The sequence below is a fragment of the Echinops telfairi genome, unplaced genomic scaffold (assembly GCF_000313985.2).
Source record: "Echinops telfairi isolate 266 unplaced genomic scaffold, ASM31398v2 ScPeMD7_3533;HRSCAF=4204_0, whole genome shotgun sequence".
NCBI lineage: Eukaryota > Metazoa > Chordata > Mammalia > Afrosoricida > Tenrecidae > Echinops > Echinops telfairi.
Window position 1 is genome coordinate 92,406,523 of NW_022107431.1, and position 17,232 is coordinate 92,423,754.

At 40.5% G+C, this 17,232-nt stretch overlaps 1 protein-coding gene and 1 pseudogene across 1 annotated transcript in view; both read left to right on the plus strand.

Moving 5' to 3' along the window:
* Nucleotides 1-4,326, plus strand: part of LOC101659772 — a 10,779-nt pseudogene extending 6,453 nt beyond the window's left edge.
* Nucleotides 1-16,844, plus strand: part of UBE3D (ubiquitin protein ligase E3D) — a 185,498-nt gene extending 168,654 nt beyond the window's left edge. Inside the window, exon 10 of the mRNA XM_013003643.2 lies at nt 15,790-16,844. Within this exon, the coding sequence (XP_012859097.2) occupies nt 15,790-15,810 (21 nt within the window). The 3' untranslated portion in view covers nt 15,811-16,844. The remainder of the gene's footprint in view (nt 1-15,789) is intronic.
* Nucleotides 16,845-17,232: the final 388 nt, after the last annotated feature.

Sequence of the window (17,232 nt, forward strand, 5' to 3'; positions counted from 1 at the left end):
TATATACATATGAGGATACACATGCACACACACACACATCCTTCTAACGTGAAATTCTGTTTCCAAACAGTGGAGATTTATTTGTTTAGATTGTAATGTTGGTGAAGCTTACAGAGCAAATCAGTTTTCCATTCAACAATTCACTCACTTTTTGTTTTGTGACACCGAATGGACTCCCCGTGGTGCTACAGCAACCTTGCCACTTCCTCCCTGTGTGCACCTTTGTATTTTTCCCCTGCCCTTTCCTGTCTCCTGAGCTCTTGTGCTCCTTGGATCATGCATGGCTGATTGATCTAAAGAGTACACTTTTCCCTGGTGTGACAGGTCTGACTACCATGTGGCCAGACGTTGAGCTGTGTGGGGAGTTCCCTTCTAGGCTTGAAGGCTGTCTCCGGGCCGGATTCTTGGGGGATCCACCAGTCTCTATCAGACCAATAAGCCTAGTATTTTTAACGAGTTTGAGCTTAGTTTCACCTTTTTCTTCCACTCTATCCAGCACTTAGCGGAGTCAGGGCCACCTAATTCTTCTGGTCTTAGGATCTTGGAGACGGGAGGTCACGTGGTTCATTAATCTTTGAGGCTAATTGTTTCCTTGCCTCTTTGATTTCATAAGGTGAGATATGGAGAAAGCTAACCTTTAATGAGGTTAGAAACCTTTTTCCTAATTAGCTAGACTAGAGTACAAAACGACTTTTATTTTCTCCAATGCCCACAATCTCCACACAAAGTCCCAGCATTCGCTCATCCACAGTTTCGAGAAGCATATTAGCAGCAGGAACCCCTCCCCACACCGTGCGTCACCTTTATAACTCCATCTGCCCAAGAGAAGTTCTTGCTGAGGCCTCTTCTGGAAGCATTTATTTCTTCTTCCTGCTTCCACTTTAGTTTGCTTGTTTGTTTGTTTATCCATGGAGCAATGTGTTTACCTAGTATTTTGGTTGTTGTTGTTTTATATTTGTTGTTCTTTACTTTCCCTCTCTGGAAAGGTTCCTCTGCCCATTCCTATCTTCTGATAATTAGCTATTCCATGTTGCTTCATTCTAGTGGTAACCGAAGAGATTCATGAGTTTTCCTTGCATTTACCCTTTGGCTAACAAAATGCCTTCCTTTGCTAGTGTGCTGTTTCAAGCCCCTCTTCCTTGCCTTGCTACTGGGTGCCATGAGATCAGTTTGTAGCCAGAGAAAAAGAGGTATTGCTGAGTTCTTTGGGACCTGGTTTCTGAATAGGAGCCATGAATTCTTAAAGCAGGCTATTTTCTCACTGCACTTTGAAAAGGGAACATGCTGGTCCCCAAGTAGGGGAATGGCTTGTGTGTGTATATGTTGACATAAGGTATCGTGTTCCAAATATAATAGCTAGGGAACTGGCTGGTTGGATATCTAGGGTCAGAAATATATACTGTGAGGCAGAGTTCTTTCCTACCAGAAAGCTATTGTAAACTACCAAGGTCTTATCCACAGGACTTAATACTCCTTGAAGAGGTTCTCAGTAACACAGATGAACACAATTTGAGCATCAATAAAACACAATGCAGCAAATTAAAACATTTAAATATATGTTCATAATGACACAGAGCACATATATGAACAAACAAAAGCAGTCAATGAACACATGCTAGTTTGTGGAAAACATCACAAAACAAATTACTCAATTTCTTCAAAACATAATGCAACCTTGAGAGGAAGAAAGAGGAACCCATGTTTTAAAGGACACATAAGACAAATCAACTCATTATAGTATTTGGATTCTTATTTGAGCAAATACTACTTGTTTAAAAAACGTATGGGCTAGTTGATGGAATTTGATTATTTTTTAATTATATTAAGGAATTACTAATATTTTACATATGATCATTGTGGTTTTATTTTTAAGACAGTCTTATACACTGAACTAAATATGAAATGATAGTTCTGAGATTTGCTTCAAAATAGTTGCTCAGTGTTTGGGTGAAACAAAAGTGACCATGATATAGAGGTCTAAATACAGGCATGTACATATGTAAATATATTTATATATGATGATGGGGAAATAGATCTATGTGTATATATTTATAGGTTTAGTATTAAGGTAGCAGATGGACATTGGCGCTCCACTCAAGTACTCCCTCAATGCAAGAATACTTTGTTCTATTAAACTGGCATTCTATGATGCTCACCTTTCTGAAACAATCGCTGAAGACAAAGTGGGTGAATAAGCAAATGTGGTGAAGAAAGCTGATGGTGCATGGTGATCAAAAGATATGGCATCTGGGGTCGTAAAGGCTTGAAGGTTAAACAAGCAGCCATCTAGCTCGGAAGCAACAAAGCCCACATGGAAGAAGCACACCAGCATGCGTGATCATGGGGTGCCGAAGGGATCAGTTATCAGGCATCAAAGAACAAAAAATCATATCATTGTGTGCTCACCTTCCTGATACACCTCCCTGATACGATCGCTGAAGACAAATGGGTGCATAAGCACATGTGGGGAAGAAAGCTGATGGTGCCCGGCTATCAAAAGATATAGCGTCTGGGGTCTTAAAGGCTTGAAGGTAAACAAGTGGCCATCTAGCTCAGAAACAACAAAGCCCACATGGAAGAGGCACACCAGCCTGTGCAATAACAAGGTGTCAAAGGTATCAGGCATCATCAGAACCAAAAAATCATATCATTGTAAATGAGGGGGGAGTGCAACGTGGAGACCCAAAGCCCATTTGTAGGCCACTGGATATCCCCTTACAGAAGGGTCTCGGGGAGGAGACGAGCCAGTCAGGGTGTGATGTAGCAATGATGAAACATACAACTTTCCTTTAGCTCCTAAATGCTGTCTACACACACACACACACACACACACACACACTATCATGATCTCAATTCTACCTTACAAATCTGGCTAGACCAGAGGATATACACTGGTACAGATAGAAACTAGAAACACAGGGAATCTAGGGCAGATGATCCCATCAGGACCAGTGGTGTGAATGGCGGTACCGGGAGGGTGGGTTGGAAAGGGAGAACTGATTACAAGGATCTACATATAACCTCCTCCCTGGGGGACGGAAAACAGAAAAGTGGGTGAAGGGAGATGTCGGACAGTGCAAGATATGACAAAATAATAACATAAATTATCAAGGGTTCATGTGGGAGGGGTAGTGGGGAGGTAGGGGGAAAAAAGAGGAGCTGATGCCAGGGGCTTAAGTGGAGAGCAAATGTTTTGAGAATGATGAGGGCAACGAATGTTCAAATGTGCTTTACATACTGATGTATGTATGGATTGTGATAAGAGTTGTACGAGCCCCTAATGAAATGATTTTTTTTTAAGTGACCATGAACTAGTTATTGCTGTCACTAGTTAATAAATATCTTAGAATCTATTTTCGTTCAAAACACATTACTATTTGAATTATTCATAAGTTAAAAATAAACAAAATGCTTACCAGGTAGATTGTTGGTGTAGAGGATTTCCTGAAGAAGCAAGGCAGAAATTGAACTGAAAGAGGTGATTCCCAGGGAGGACTATCCTTCAGCGAGGAACAGAATCTTGTTGGGTTTGTTTATAAGTGTGTCCGAATGAAAAGATTGCTCTTTTGGCTGCGCTTGAAAGCATCCCGTGGCGTCGGGGACAGAGGACCGGCGCTGGTTCTGTGCTCCGTGCGCACCTGAAGCATCGGAAGGGCGCGGGGCGGCACGGCCACTTCAAGGGCACAAAGGACATTATCCATGTCCCGGCCATGCTCGCCGAGGCCGTCTTCAGAGACCCACACCGGAATAAGAAACGGACGGAACTGTGCATCGCAGCCGAAGCCACACCCACTGCCCGTTTGTGTCCAGCTCAGCGTCTGCGATGACCTCCCGGAGGGCACCATGCCTTGGGGCACCATCGTGTGCGGTCTGGAGGAGAAGCCTGGAGACCGAGCAAGCCAGCTCGGGCCCCTGGGAACGACGCCACTGCCATCTCCCACCGCCCCGAGACCAAGAACACCGAGTGCAGCTGCCTCGGGCTCCACGAAGGTCATCACCTCGACCAACAGAGCTGTGGTTGGTGTGGTGGCCGGTGGTGGCCACCCTGAAGGCTGGCAGTGCCCATCACAAGTAGAAGGCCAAGAGGAACTGGTGGCCTCACTGCGTGGTGTGGTCATGAACCCTGTGGAGCGTCCCTTCGAAGGTGGTCTCCATCAGAACATTGGCAAACCTTCAACCATCCGCAGAGATGCCCCTGCTGGTCGCAAAGTGGGTCTTATTGCTGCTCGCCGGACTGGGCGGCTCCGGGGAACCAAGGCTGTGCAGGAGAAAGAGCTAGGGCTGGCGACGCAATACATTCTTTTCTCCTGTAAAAAAAAAGAATGAAAAGATTAATATACAATTGATCTAATCTGCCTTCAATTATATTTTCCCCTCTGAGTTCATTTATTAGCATCATACCAATGTTAAGCATCTATCAATCATTATTCCAGAGATTCCATCTGTACCCATCCTCTCTTTCCTTTCATTTCTCACATTTTAGGAAGTTGAAGACCTCAAAGAAAATTTGGAAAACTAAGAAAACATTTTTTGGTTTGTTTTTTGTTTTTCAAAGGAATGTTTTGTTTTTACCCCTAATTTCATGGAAAATCTAGGTTAGTTTTTCTCAGACTTATTTGTAGGTTTTCCCTTTTAATATACATAAAGGAATCGTCTGGGTGCCCAGCAGGCTCAGTGGAATACTTGCTTATGTTCACAGCCTTTTAGCAGTTTAGGTTAAAGATACCTAACAATGGGTAATTTTACCAGAATTTCTCCATTTCTAATCAAAACCTTTCTCCTCATGGCTTTATAACTTGAACAAATTATGATTTTATGCTCTCTTCAGCTAATATAGTTCGATTTCTCCTCTTAGAATACTTCTAATCTTTAAGAAGTTATTTTACATTTTGCTACCAAAGACACTTGATATTGAATGTTACGTTTGCAACTCTGTAGACATGAATTTCAAACACCCTGCAGGTACGTGGAGGAAGGCTTTGGGCCTAAAAGGCAAAGAGCAGCAGTCACTGAAATTGCAGTATCTGAGTCAACCCTTGAACAACCCAAGAAAGAAGCAAACCCCATTTTACGGACGAAGAAGCTAAGGCAGAAAGTTTGCATGAATTGTCATGTTGCACTAGAAAATATGTATATCCTTCTTCCTCAGCCAGACAGACTGACTTAGTGAACTAGAGGCCAACATTTTCTGACAGTTACTTATGACTTTATATAGAATTTCCAAGGCTGTGAATCTGTATGGGAGCAAATAGCTCCATTTTTCTCCTTGGGGATGATTGGTGGTTTTGAACTACCAAGCTTGCAATTTAGCAGCCCAATGATTGTCGGGCAGCACTGCCGAGGCTAGTAATTCCCAACCAAAGGCAGTTGAGCTTTAGTCGTTTCCAAGTACTCGAGCCCCAATAGCCAGAAAATTCCAATTTACATTGAATAATCAAGTGGTTATAGGCTGTATTTATGTCCATCCATTCCCACTGTTTCACAGCATGGCTTGGTGAGTAATTGTCCAGACTCTTCTTTCTAAGTCAATGTTAAGAAGCAAGTTGGATTTATTTGGGGAGTGCTTCATTATTGTAAATTCAGTAGCATAGTTTCATGTATTAAAAGTTATCTTGGAGCTGAATTTCTGGGAAGTAGATTATGTTAATCATGGATCTGCTGGTTCGAACCCAAAGAGTACTGCCTCTTATATACCTCAGATCCCCCCTATACACTATAAGTTAGCAGCTTTTTCTTCAGTGGCCATATTTGCACTTTCAGTACCTGTCTCGGGTAAATACTGCTACTACTATAGAGTCACACAAGAAAAGCCTTATTTAAACCTTGGGTGTTTTATGTGCACAGTCCGTTATTTGTGACCCTTACTTTGAAAATAAACAATTAGAGGAACAATTAGATTCATTCTGAAGAGCAGATAAAGAGATATATATTTTAGCAAGCTTTATAACAAATACGATTTTAGGCACAGGAATAATAAGTTCTTCAATTTATTGAGAACCTGTTCAATGTCAGGGCTTGCTGGGAAATTTATTCCTTTATCACTAATCTCTATAACCACCAGTGAACTGAACAAGAGGAAGCAGAGACTCCACTCCCAAAGGTCTTTCAGCAGGGCGGGGACTCAAGCAGTTGTACCCCCCCTAGTCCAGAGCCTCCTCTCTGCTTTACCACAGCCTCTAACTGTTCAGAATGCTACCTGCTCACACTAATCCCTCTGTTTAATGCACCCTATCGCCAATTTTCCGTTTCATGTTAATTTCATATCAACTGGTGTCCACCCAAATTCTTGCTTCTCAAGGAGCTTAGATAGTTCTCATAGATTTTACCACTTTGAGCATTAACAACTCTTGGTTGCTATATGCTCTGTTCTTAAAGAACCGTACTTCACCCAGAGCCATTTTGTGTCTAAGAGGCTGTCTTTCCTCTCTTTGCAGCCTGAGCCGTGAGTGGTACAGGCAGTTAATGTACTTAGCTGCTAACCAAAAGCTTACACGTTGAGTCCATCAAGACATGCCGTGAAAATGACAATTAACTGGCAAACACTCAGTCATTGAAAGTCCTCTGGTGCACAGTTCTGCTCTGACACACGCAGGCCGTCCCATGAGGTAGAATGGACGCAAGGAGAGGCATTCAGAAAGTGTAGGAGCTGGGCATGTGGTAAACTGCCGCGTCACTGTCCTCTGGTGGGTGCTGTGTATGAGCTGACCTTGCTTTCAGTTCGTAGTTTTCAGGCCTCATAAACCATCGCCAATGCGGTCTTTCTGATAAATAGGTTCATCGCATTTGTATAATCTTATTTTCAACAATTTCCAATGACAGACTTAAGTAATACATGGTGTTTATGCTTTAAGTGGATATATTAGCATATTTTTCTTTTTGAAGATTTCCATGACTTTAAATATTATATTTTCAAAATGATGTCTAAATCCTAAATGGCTAAGGAAATTAACTATCTAGTCTCAACTTGATCCCTTTCTGTTGTTTGAGTATTCCAGGTCAAATTTTTTTCCCCTTTTTTTCTGAACTGATTAAATTACACCAGTATAACTCATCCTGGTTTTGTAACTTACTTACAAAAATTCCTTTCTGAGACTCAGGCCCATTTCTCACTTACACTGTGAGCTTTTATCATCTACCAGAAGCTTTCTCCCCAAATGAAATAATAATTTCTTTTTCACACTCCTACCAATTACCGTCGAGTTGATTCCAACCTACAACCACCCAATCAGACAAAGAGCTACCCCAGAAGGTCTCCTGGACCATAACCTGCGGGAGCAGACAGCACATCTTTCTTCCACGGAGCTCCCGGGGCTCCAACCACCACCCTGAACCACTGGACCACCAGCGCACCTTTTCCTATTCCAAGATAGACCTGAATTTGCCATTCTATATCCTCCCTCTCCCTCTGATTCCCTTTAGGAAAGCCAGTAGTAGTTAACAGTTGCAGTGAGAACTTTCAGAGAGATTATTTCTAATCCAAAAGAATCCCAACTGCTGCTAAATATGACTTACAATTAAAATAGTATGAATTCCTTCTTCAACTAAAGTTAACAGCATTTGTCCTCTGACATAATTAGATGTACATGTGTTTGTGTGCGGGAGTGAACACTACACTCAAGACAAAACCCTTATGACAAACTGAGCCTGGCACGAGGTTATGGTGGGGGGTAATCTTTATGTAAATCCTTAGAATTTTGTTTCTCATTTAAAATGTGAGGACAATTAAGTTAGTTATTTAATTCAAATGTGTTTTACAAGAATTTAGGGAAACGAGACTATGTCTGACAATTTATTCATTGCATCAATGCATATTAACACTTATTAAAGATCTTATGCACACTATTAAAAACTAAACAGAAATCCTGTTAACCAGTAAAAGATATGGGCATGAACTCACAATGGACCAAAAAGAAAAACAATTATTAAACAAACAATAAAATCTAGGAAATCTTTGAACTCATTCTTATTAACTCCAGACAAAACCATCAAAGTATCACTATTTCTTTTATGAAATTAGCAGTAGTTTGTTTTGTTTTTTTCTTAAGGTCAAATGCCAGTGGCATTATCAATGGTATAGTTCACTGGAAAAAGTTGAGTATTAAATTAAAATACCCATAACTTTCAATCTAATGATTCCTTTTCTGGTACTATCTTAACATAGCATTGTAAAATATGAAAAATATGTGAGCAGAATTAGTATTTCAGTATTATGATATTAACAGATCTGGTGGCAATCTAAATTTAAAGAGATTAAGTTAGGATGGATTACTTTTTAGCAATTAAAATAGGAATAAAGCTGGAGCAGAACATAAAAATATTTATAACATAAAATTTGCATATTTGATAATATATTAAGACTAGATCTTAAAATTATATGGAAATATGCCCAAGTGACAATTATGTTAGAGTATTATGGCATATGGTTCTTTTTTTTCCTGTTTCCCAAAACCCTTTTTTAAGATAATATTACTTTTAAGAGTAACATAAAAGTTTTAATCTAATGTATTCAGTCTGAAAAAATATTTTTTGAGTGCCTAGTATGCAACTGGAAGATTTCCTGACACATTTTAGGTTTTTAAAAAATGTCAAAATCTTTCCTTATTATTTATTCCATGGCAATAAAGAAGCAAAGAAGTGTACTTAGTGGGCTATTTAGACTAAGAACTTAATAAACAATTAACGATTTATGATGCTATTGTGTGTAACCTAAGCATTTAATGTCCATCTGTCAGCCTACTGCGTGTTAAATATAAATATATCTCACTGCAGCCCTTTACTTCAGAACACACACCAAAATAAACGTATCTCCTTACTCAGATCCGTCTGCTGAGAACCTGTGATTCCAGCGATCTATTGACCAGAACATCAGTGCGAACAAGGCTTTAAATAATGCTTCTCAAAGCTGCATCTAGAGGCAGTTGGATTGAAGTAAACTAGATAAGACCCTTTTCCCACTGTTCTTGAATTTGAAATTTGTATTGAGACAAATGTAGATGATCATGCCTAAGAAATACTATAGTGATGTTTGTGTACACTCTGCTCCATTCTCCCAGGTCAGCATTTTGTAGAACTGCAATATCACAAGTAGGAGATAACATTGCTCCATTCCCCAGATCTCACTCAGATTTCCCCAAATATACAGATGTACTCATTTGTGTGTGTTTGCGAAGTAAGTTCTGAACACTTTTATCATTTGTGGATTGATAGGAGTCGGTGCTGACTCCAAGGCTGTGGGGTTGAGTTTCGGGTGGTGGATCCATAGCACAGCGAAGGTTCTGGACTGCTGCAGGAGCATTTTCGTGCCCTCACCTTGATAGTCCATCCCCTTTGTCTCCCTCCGTGGAAATCATATACAGTGATGGCAGAAAAGTCGGCAATGCAAGTCTTGCTTTGTCTGCCTTTGCGTAATTACAGTCAAGATCTTGTTGCATCCCAACTACTGAAATAAAGCATTTCGGAGAGGAGATTAAATTGTTCAGGCCTGTTTCCACAGATGGCTGTGACTTTCTGGGGTCTTCTTCTTCTTTTTTTTTCCTAAAAGCTATTGTGCCCTCTTCGTAGTTGACATGTGCACATGCGTGTTAAATGTCTTCCTGCCTTTCCCACTGTGACCTTGCGGATCCACCAGCCTCAACTCACCGCCTGTTCCTTCCATTCTTGACATTGGGTCAGAAGGTATTTTATCTGGATGAAGTAAGTTTCATCTTGGGTTATGTCTCTTAGAAGAATGATATTTACAGTTAAATAGAAGTTTTAAAATGGAAGTATCACTGAAATAAATTTGTTTACATGGCAGAAACTAGTCATGTGCTATCATCGACAACTAATTTTTTCTCCTACATGTGGATTCCTGTCCCTTTTAGAATTTCTAATTGTACCTTTGTCTTATTCAATACCCATGTTTCCTAGTCTTAAGAAATATAGATATGAATGAACGTGGCTTTCTTGAAATGTTATTTTATTAAAATAGATTTTCTGCTAATGTCACAAACCATTTATTGCATTTCAGTGACTTCAGAGTATAGACAGCGAGCACTGTCTTCGTCCTTCGTTCCTTAGCTCTTGTAACTCTGTTTGTGAAGAAGCTCATTCGGTCAACATTTTATCATCGGGGTGGTGTTGGTCTCAAAACCCTAGGAGCTGCAGTGGAGTTGCCTTGGCTCCCATCGAGCTCCTTCCTCCCCACAGATACTCCCTAGCAATGCGAAATTAAAGGGACTTTTTTGATGTATGAGGGGAAGTGTATTTATCGGTGCAGCACTGTTTCATATCTTACATTTTCACACTTACCTTCTGTATTGGTATCATAGGATTAGTTCCTTACAAAGAGGTTTTGTGCTGGAAGGTGTGTGTGTGTGTGTGTGTGTGTGTGTGTGTGTGTGTGTATCTCCTAAAGAATGTTGCCATGCAAACATTTGTCCCATGGGCTTGCCATCCTTAAGAAAGCTACTAAATTTGCTACTGAGTGTACTACTGAGGTGTCAGTAATTGAATAAGAAGTGCTTAGTCTGTACAGCATTGACAGCACCAGCCAATGAAAATATGACCCATAATCTGCTTCTTCTGAAAGGAGCACTTTCTCTTTAGCACTAATTGCTTTGTGGAGGAACAGGATCAAGACTGGTGACTGTGGCATTTGTCTATATTTTCGTCCCCGTCTAGACTTTAGGAAAGCTCTCTGGCGCTTTCTTCTGCACACACATCTCTTTTATGGTACTTCATATAATGTAAGTGTAGCTACTGGCTTTTGACGTAGGTGTCCACTAGAAAACATAGCTGTGCTTAACATAACTGTTTCTCTGATAGGTAAGAAATGATACACTTTTAATTTGCAGGTAAAATATCACATTGTATCATGGTTTAAGGAAAATACGAGATCAAAGTTTAAGTGAATTTACAGATATTCATATTTCCTCTCTCCCTACTTTTTCAAGATCCTTTGCATAAGAAACGTGTAGAATTTATGCAGAAACTCTGTTTATAGTTTGCAGGTGGCACTGATATTCATGTAGTCTAGCTTGTCCAGTTATTCAAAAGGGCAGATTCTCCTCCGCCCTGCTTCGCACACCTATGCACTTTTGTTCATCCTCTACTTGCTAGTCATATGTTTAGCAAGCCATCATCTCCTAGTGGGAACAAGTGTGTGCAAACTCCGTTTCTTGTCATCACAAAGGCAGAATTAGAGCAATCATGCTCTCCATCAGAACACCATACGAGGAGTGCCTGTTCCTTTCATAACTCTTTCTTGCCTCCGTAGGTGCTAAACATCAGCTTGCACTCATCCTGCTGGATTAGAATCCTCTCATTGCTCCCTGTCTTCTCACTCTCAGGCCAGTACCATGAGAAAGCCCCTTCGTGTCAGTGTGGTCTGTGATCATCGGCATGCAGGAGGGCCTAGTGACTGAGTGAAGCCAGCCAGCCCCGAGGGAAAAAATGTTGAGTTGCTAGTATTATCACTCTGGTGCTGATCAATGCTGGAATAGTGAGGTAGCAAAAAGAAAAACAACAACAACAAAAGGTTAACTCCAAAGCTGTTTTAGGACATCAAATATATTTGATAAATGGGATAGTCATTTGGCATTATTATCCATTCTAATATTTTTATTTATATTGAATATTTTTTAATGAAACTTGGCTGTTAGGAAGTGGATTTTAAAGCAAGAATAATGCTCTCGTCTTCCATCCATGAAGACAAGCTATTTCAGAATATAACTTTGAAGAACCAAAAACCGAAATCAAACTCATTGCCATCCCATTGATGCCGACTCATAGTGACCCTATAGGGCAGGGTAGAACTGCCCCTGGGAGTTTCCGAGACTGGAACTGTTTATGAGAGTAGAAATCCCTGTCTCTCTCACTCGGAAGAGCAACTTGTTTTGAACTTCTGACCTTGAGGATAGAAGCCAAATGTGAAGAAACCCTGGTAGCACTGTGGCTCAGCTCTTGACTGCCACCTCGAAAGCTGGTGTTTCAAACACACAGGGGCTCCATGGGAGACAGCCGTCATGATCTGTTTCCATAAAGACTGCAGCCACGAAAACCTTGCAGGCGGTTCTGCAGGCAGTCACTGGGAGTCTAACATCAGCCTGATCGCCCCGTGCACCGGCAGCAGTAGCAATAGCCTGGAAGTATTTAAGGCATCGTTTATTGTTTTAAGTCTACAGTAGCTGTTAAAAGGGATTTATCTCTGTATAACTATAATACCTATTTCTAAAGAATTTTTAAAGGCCCCCAATAAATATGAAACTCACGTTTTTCAGTATTTTAGTTTTATCTGTCTTGTTCAGCACAACCCAAAACACTTCAAGTTGCTTTTTGTTAAAAAAAAAAACAACCAAAAATGCTAATTTTATCTTGTGCAGCCTGCCTTGAAGTTTGTCTTTTTATTGATTGAATTCCAAGTCTATGTTGAATAATGTGAATAATATAAATCTGTTATATGTGTTTAGCATATTGCATGTGTATGGAGAAACTTCCCAAAGCTTATGGGAAAATGGAATTAAAAGATAATGAATTTTCCCATGAACTTTTGGAAGTCCCTATATATATTAAAGTATTATAAAACATATGCCCTGTTTATTGTGGCTGAACAAAATTGCTTTCAGACTCAAATGACTCAAAACAGGCATATTATTTGTAAACGTCTTCAATTATTCTCTTCTTCAGTCCCTAACTGCCCACATTTCCGGTGCACAATCATAGAGTCAAACCTTATCGCAAACCCGATGGAAACCCTCTCTCCTTTTCAGTAGTTCTCTCAGCCTTTGTGATCCTACATTCCAGAGATATAACCACAGGGCCTGGAGCTGCAACTGTACCTGCGTTGCCCGAAAAGCTTGGCAAACTTCTCCTTTGGAATCTAAAACTAACAGTTTCTTGTTAGTGTACCGGAACAAAATGAAAGTTTCTTCTCTTACAATCAATGGCAGTTTAGGAAAGCAGTTTTTCCTGTCATGGATAAATGCTAGGGAACACTAACCCAGCATCTACAATATGCTAACCCACCGTGCTTTAAATAAAAAGAAGCTAAAGTGCATTGGATAGTGTGTGCTCCCAAGGATGACGGCAGTTTCCTGTTAGGAAGTCCTGAAGAATGCATGGTGTACTTGGCAGGCGGAACTCTACCAGTTAGAGATGCAGACTAGGACAAATTTTGAACTTTTCCTTCTTTTCTTCCTTCCTCTCTCTTTCTAATAGAGAGATCTCCATTTTATATTACTAAATTTAATCAGATTAAAAGGCCTTTAATATAGTTGCCCATCTTTAGGTTATATTCACAGGCATGCCAAAGAACAGATAGCTGCTAATGTTGGAGGCAATAGCTCCCTAGAGTGGCGCATATGGTTAAGCACTGGACTCCTAACCAAGAGAAGTTGGTGGTTTGGAACCCACCCACAGGCACCTCAAGTTGGGCGTGGAGATTCCCTTTCAAAAGGTGGAAACCTAGGAAACCCGGTGGAGCATTCTGCTCTGCACATGGGTCCCCTGAGTTGGAATCAACTCCACAGCAAATCAGAACAAAGCTTCTGCACTTTCATCACATTTGAATGTCAACTTATAATAGGAAGAGCACAGCTTAGGAATTAGTGACAGAATTGATTATGAGTTGGGTGCTAACCGAAAGGTCAGCAGTTCGAAACTCGCCTCAAGAGAAAGGCTTTCAGTTTCCTTAAAGGGTTAGTTTCTACTGGCACACAGGGTGAAGGCTATGAGTCGGCATGGACCTGATGAGGATGATGGAATCCCACTTTTGTTACTCCATAACTCTGTGACCTGAGTAAGTCCATGCTTTTTTCTGAGTTTCTGCTTTTGGGCTATAAAACATAGATACAAGTGCGTATTTGGCCTAAATCACAAACAGCACTGTGCTGAGGCTGAACATTCAAAGAGACTTTACATACTGTAAAGTATTATACAGGTTCCAGTTGGGTCTTGTGATACTTCTCATTTTTCAGATCAGCAAAGAAAAGTTTAAGGGGTCTAATACCCTTCAAAGGCCACATATTAAAGGGGACTGGTTCTAAAACCTATGTCTATATTATTAGTATTTCTCAACCTCAGCAATGTACACAGTTTGGGTGAGGCAATTCTTTGTTGGGCATGAGAGCTGTCCTGTGCGCATTGTAGAATGGTTTCTACCATCCCTGACCTGGACCCACTAGACTCCAGTAGCACCCGCCTCCCCGTTGTGACCACCAAACAGGTCTCCACAGTGTCTAACATCCCTGCAGGGCAAAATCACCACCCGGGGCTTGTAGCATGTCACTGGTTTGTACAGTTCTAGAGCTAACATTCTTACTACTTTTATTATTGCTGTTGTGAGTAGTTCGTGGTTAGAATATGCCAGAACATAGCAATTTTCAGAATTTTCATCCATCATTTTTCTGTCTCTGAAGTAATGGTTTGCATTCTTTGAAAGAAGGTGAGTTTCTTGTCCCTGTAGACTATTCATGTGGAAACAGGATCGCACCTACCCAGGAGGCTCTTCACAGTGAATGACAAGAACCCACAAGCCTTCCTTCCCCTGCAATTGTATAATCATTTCCTACCATGCCCTCCTAGTCTCTTTTGAACGGTCCTTTATTATCTGAAACATTCATGGGCTCTTACAGTTTGTTATCAGTTAAGAGGCAGAAACACATGCATTTTCATATTCATTTATCTCATGTAATTTTCACAGTAAGGTTTGGAGTTTCCATCAATTGTCGGTGTTACTTTTATTGGGGGGAACAATCATTTTCATTGCCTGCCCCTTCGATGTTGGTATTGTGCTGATTACAGAACTAGATGTGGAAGCTCAGCAGGTGCCTTTCTTGCCCACACTGTATGAAGAATAGCACATTTCTGAATTACTCAAAATAAAGTCAATGCTCTCGTCAGCATACCTCTCCTTTTTCTTTTCCTCATACAGCGTCTTTCAAAGCATGCCTTTTTGACTTCATTTTTGGATCCGAGAACCAACTTTCTTAATGGTCTTAGTGGGCTTCTTTTTCTTTTTGTCTCTTAGTGAGTGAATGTTATCTCCCCACAAAAGGACCCAGTAACACGTCCCCATCTTCTCTCATTTTCCATCTTTATGTCTACTCTATATTCTCTTCCTAAAATTAGCAATATATCTCCAGTATATTTTACTATGGATTAAGGAGCTTCAAATTTTTACGATTGACTTTATTTTGTTTAAAATTTTCTGTTATCAAAACTATTGGGAAATGTTATGCATTTGATCTGGGCCTCATTGAATAGTCTGTAATATTTTGTACATAGGGATATATGAATTGAAACTTTTCAAAACATTAGGTTTTAAGACAAATACCTGCTAACAAGTACAATAAATATAATTGACCATGATTAAAAGTGCTGTCTGAAAATATTGCTATAACCTGAGAATAGGCTGGTGTAATTACTGGTATTGAGGAGGGACTGGAATTACCTTTGAGACTCTGAACTGTGCTTATGCAAGATCCAAAACAGCAGTTTGAGCCAATGAGAGGGGGAAATGATGGATTACTTTATAGTGATATAACTTTATTGCCCATTAAATATTTTTTCCTTTTATTTAAAATGTATGAATCATTTTAATTACTAGGTGGTTCACTTAAAACAAGGAGGAAAGACCAATCGGCTCCTGCTATAAAATGCTAACGTTTGGTCTGACTAAAGGAGTCGGTTTTCTTTTTGGACCAGTCTGTGTTCTTATTGACCAGCTATCATGGGTTCTAATTTGATGTGCAGCCAATCATGTCCGTGTGTGGTGTAAGTAACGTTGGTGGGTTTTGCTTCCTTTTGCAGGTGGCCTTTTTGAAGATGTAACTGTTGGAGCCCAGACATTCCCTCCCCGGCAGACAGCTCTCCAGCACCAGCACAGAATGCACAAAAGGCTAGCAGCCGGCCCAGTGGGTAGCTGTTACCAAGACATGAACCAGAGCTACAGAATTTTACTGCAGTTTTTACCTTCCTTGTTTGCATATTTTGTCTAAGAGATTTAACTTTAGGTCTTTGGGGGGAAAAAAAAAAAGGCTTGTGAAGAAAGGTTTAGTAGCAGGCTGTCAGCAGGCTGAGATAAGTATAGAAGTTACATTTCTATTTCCCACAGAGAGGAATATTCAAAATATGTGCTGTGTCAGCACCACCTGGGAGGATATTAGCTAGTGGAGACCCATCTGTCCTGTGTGGAAGGCACTGAGGAGCTTCACTGTCAGAACTGAAATGTTCGCTGCTGTAAATCCTAGGAAATACATATTATAAGGGTTTCTCAGCTTGTTCAAAATAAGTGTATAAAAAGAAACAATTTGGAGCACCTAATAAAATGATTTTTTTAAAAATTTGGAATTTTAAACATCCAAACCTCTTCAGAGGAAACATTCATGTTTGAGCCCAGATTTGTTATACACAATGATCAAATGTAAGGATTTCCTATTTATTCCAGCCTGTATGTATTCCTTTGCTAAAAACAATTGCAAATTAATAAATGTACATCATTGGCATCCTGTTACAAAAGTGTCTGAATCCATGTGTGCAGAGGCAGATCATAAGAAGACGACTGAATGAGATTATTGAATTACAGGGAATCTTACAAGTTCATGCCGGGTCCCAGTCTTACGGAGAAGACATGAGACTTGCCTGTAATCACTCAACAAGGATCCAAGCTGGGGCCAGGACTAGGCCCACTGCCCCTGTACCTGAGCTTTGATGTATGTCTTTCTGGTGATCATCCTTTGCCACACTCCTCACTCAGGGCAGTCTTTTGGTTCCCTCTTATACTTGCCAGTTGCCAAACCTGTTGATGATGTTACTTCTAGCTTACAGACCATCTGATACACTTCCTTTAATAATAATAATAATAATAATAATAATAAAAGACCTGAGCTTTCTGTCTCCTAAATTCTCAACAGAATCCCTGGGTAGTACAAGTAGTTCATGCTCCACTATATACTGAAAGACTGGTGGTTTGCATCCGCCCAGAGGCATCTCTGAATAAAAACCTGGCAATCTGCGTTAGGCACAGCCTTGAGGGCCCTGGGAAGTGCAGTTTCCCTGCCCACGTGGCCTACCAGAAGGTGGAAAAGACTCAGTGGCTGCTAGTCTGATTAATTTCCTAACAAAGGTGTGCCACTTGTCAAGGTGACTGGGTGGACCTTTTATGATTTCTTCTTCCTTGTGATTCAACCAAAACACGTTTCCTACCAGCAGAGCAGGATGGAGTACTCCTCATTCTGTAATGAGTGGCCTGCT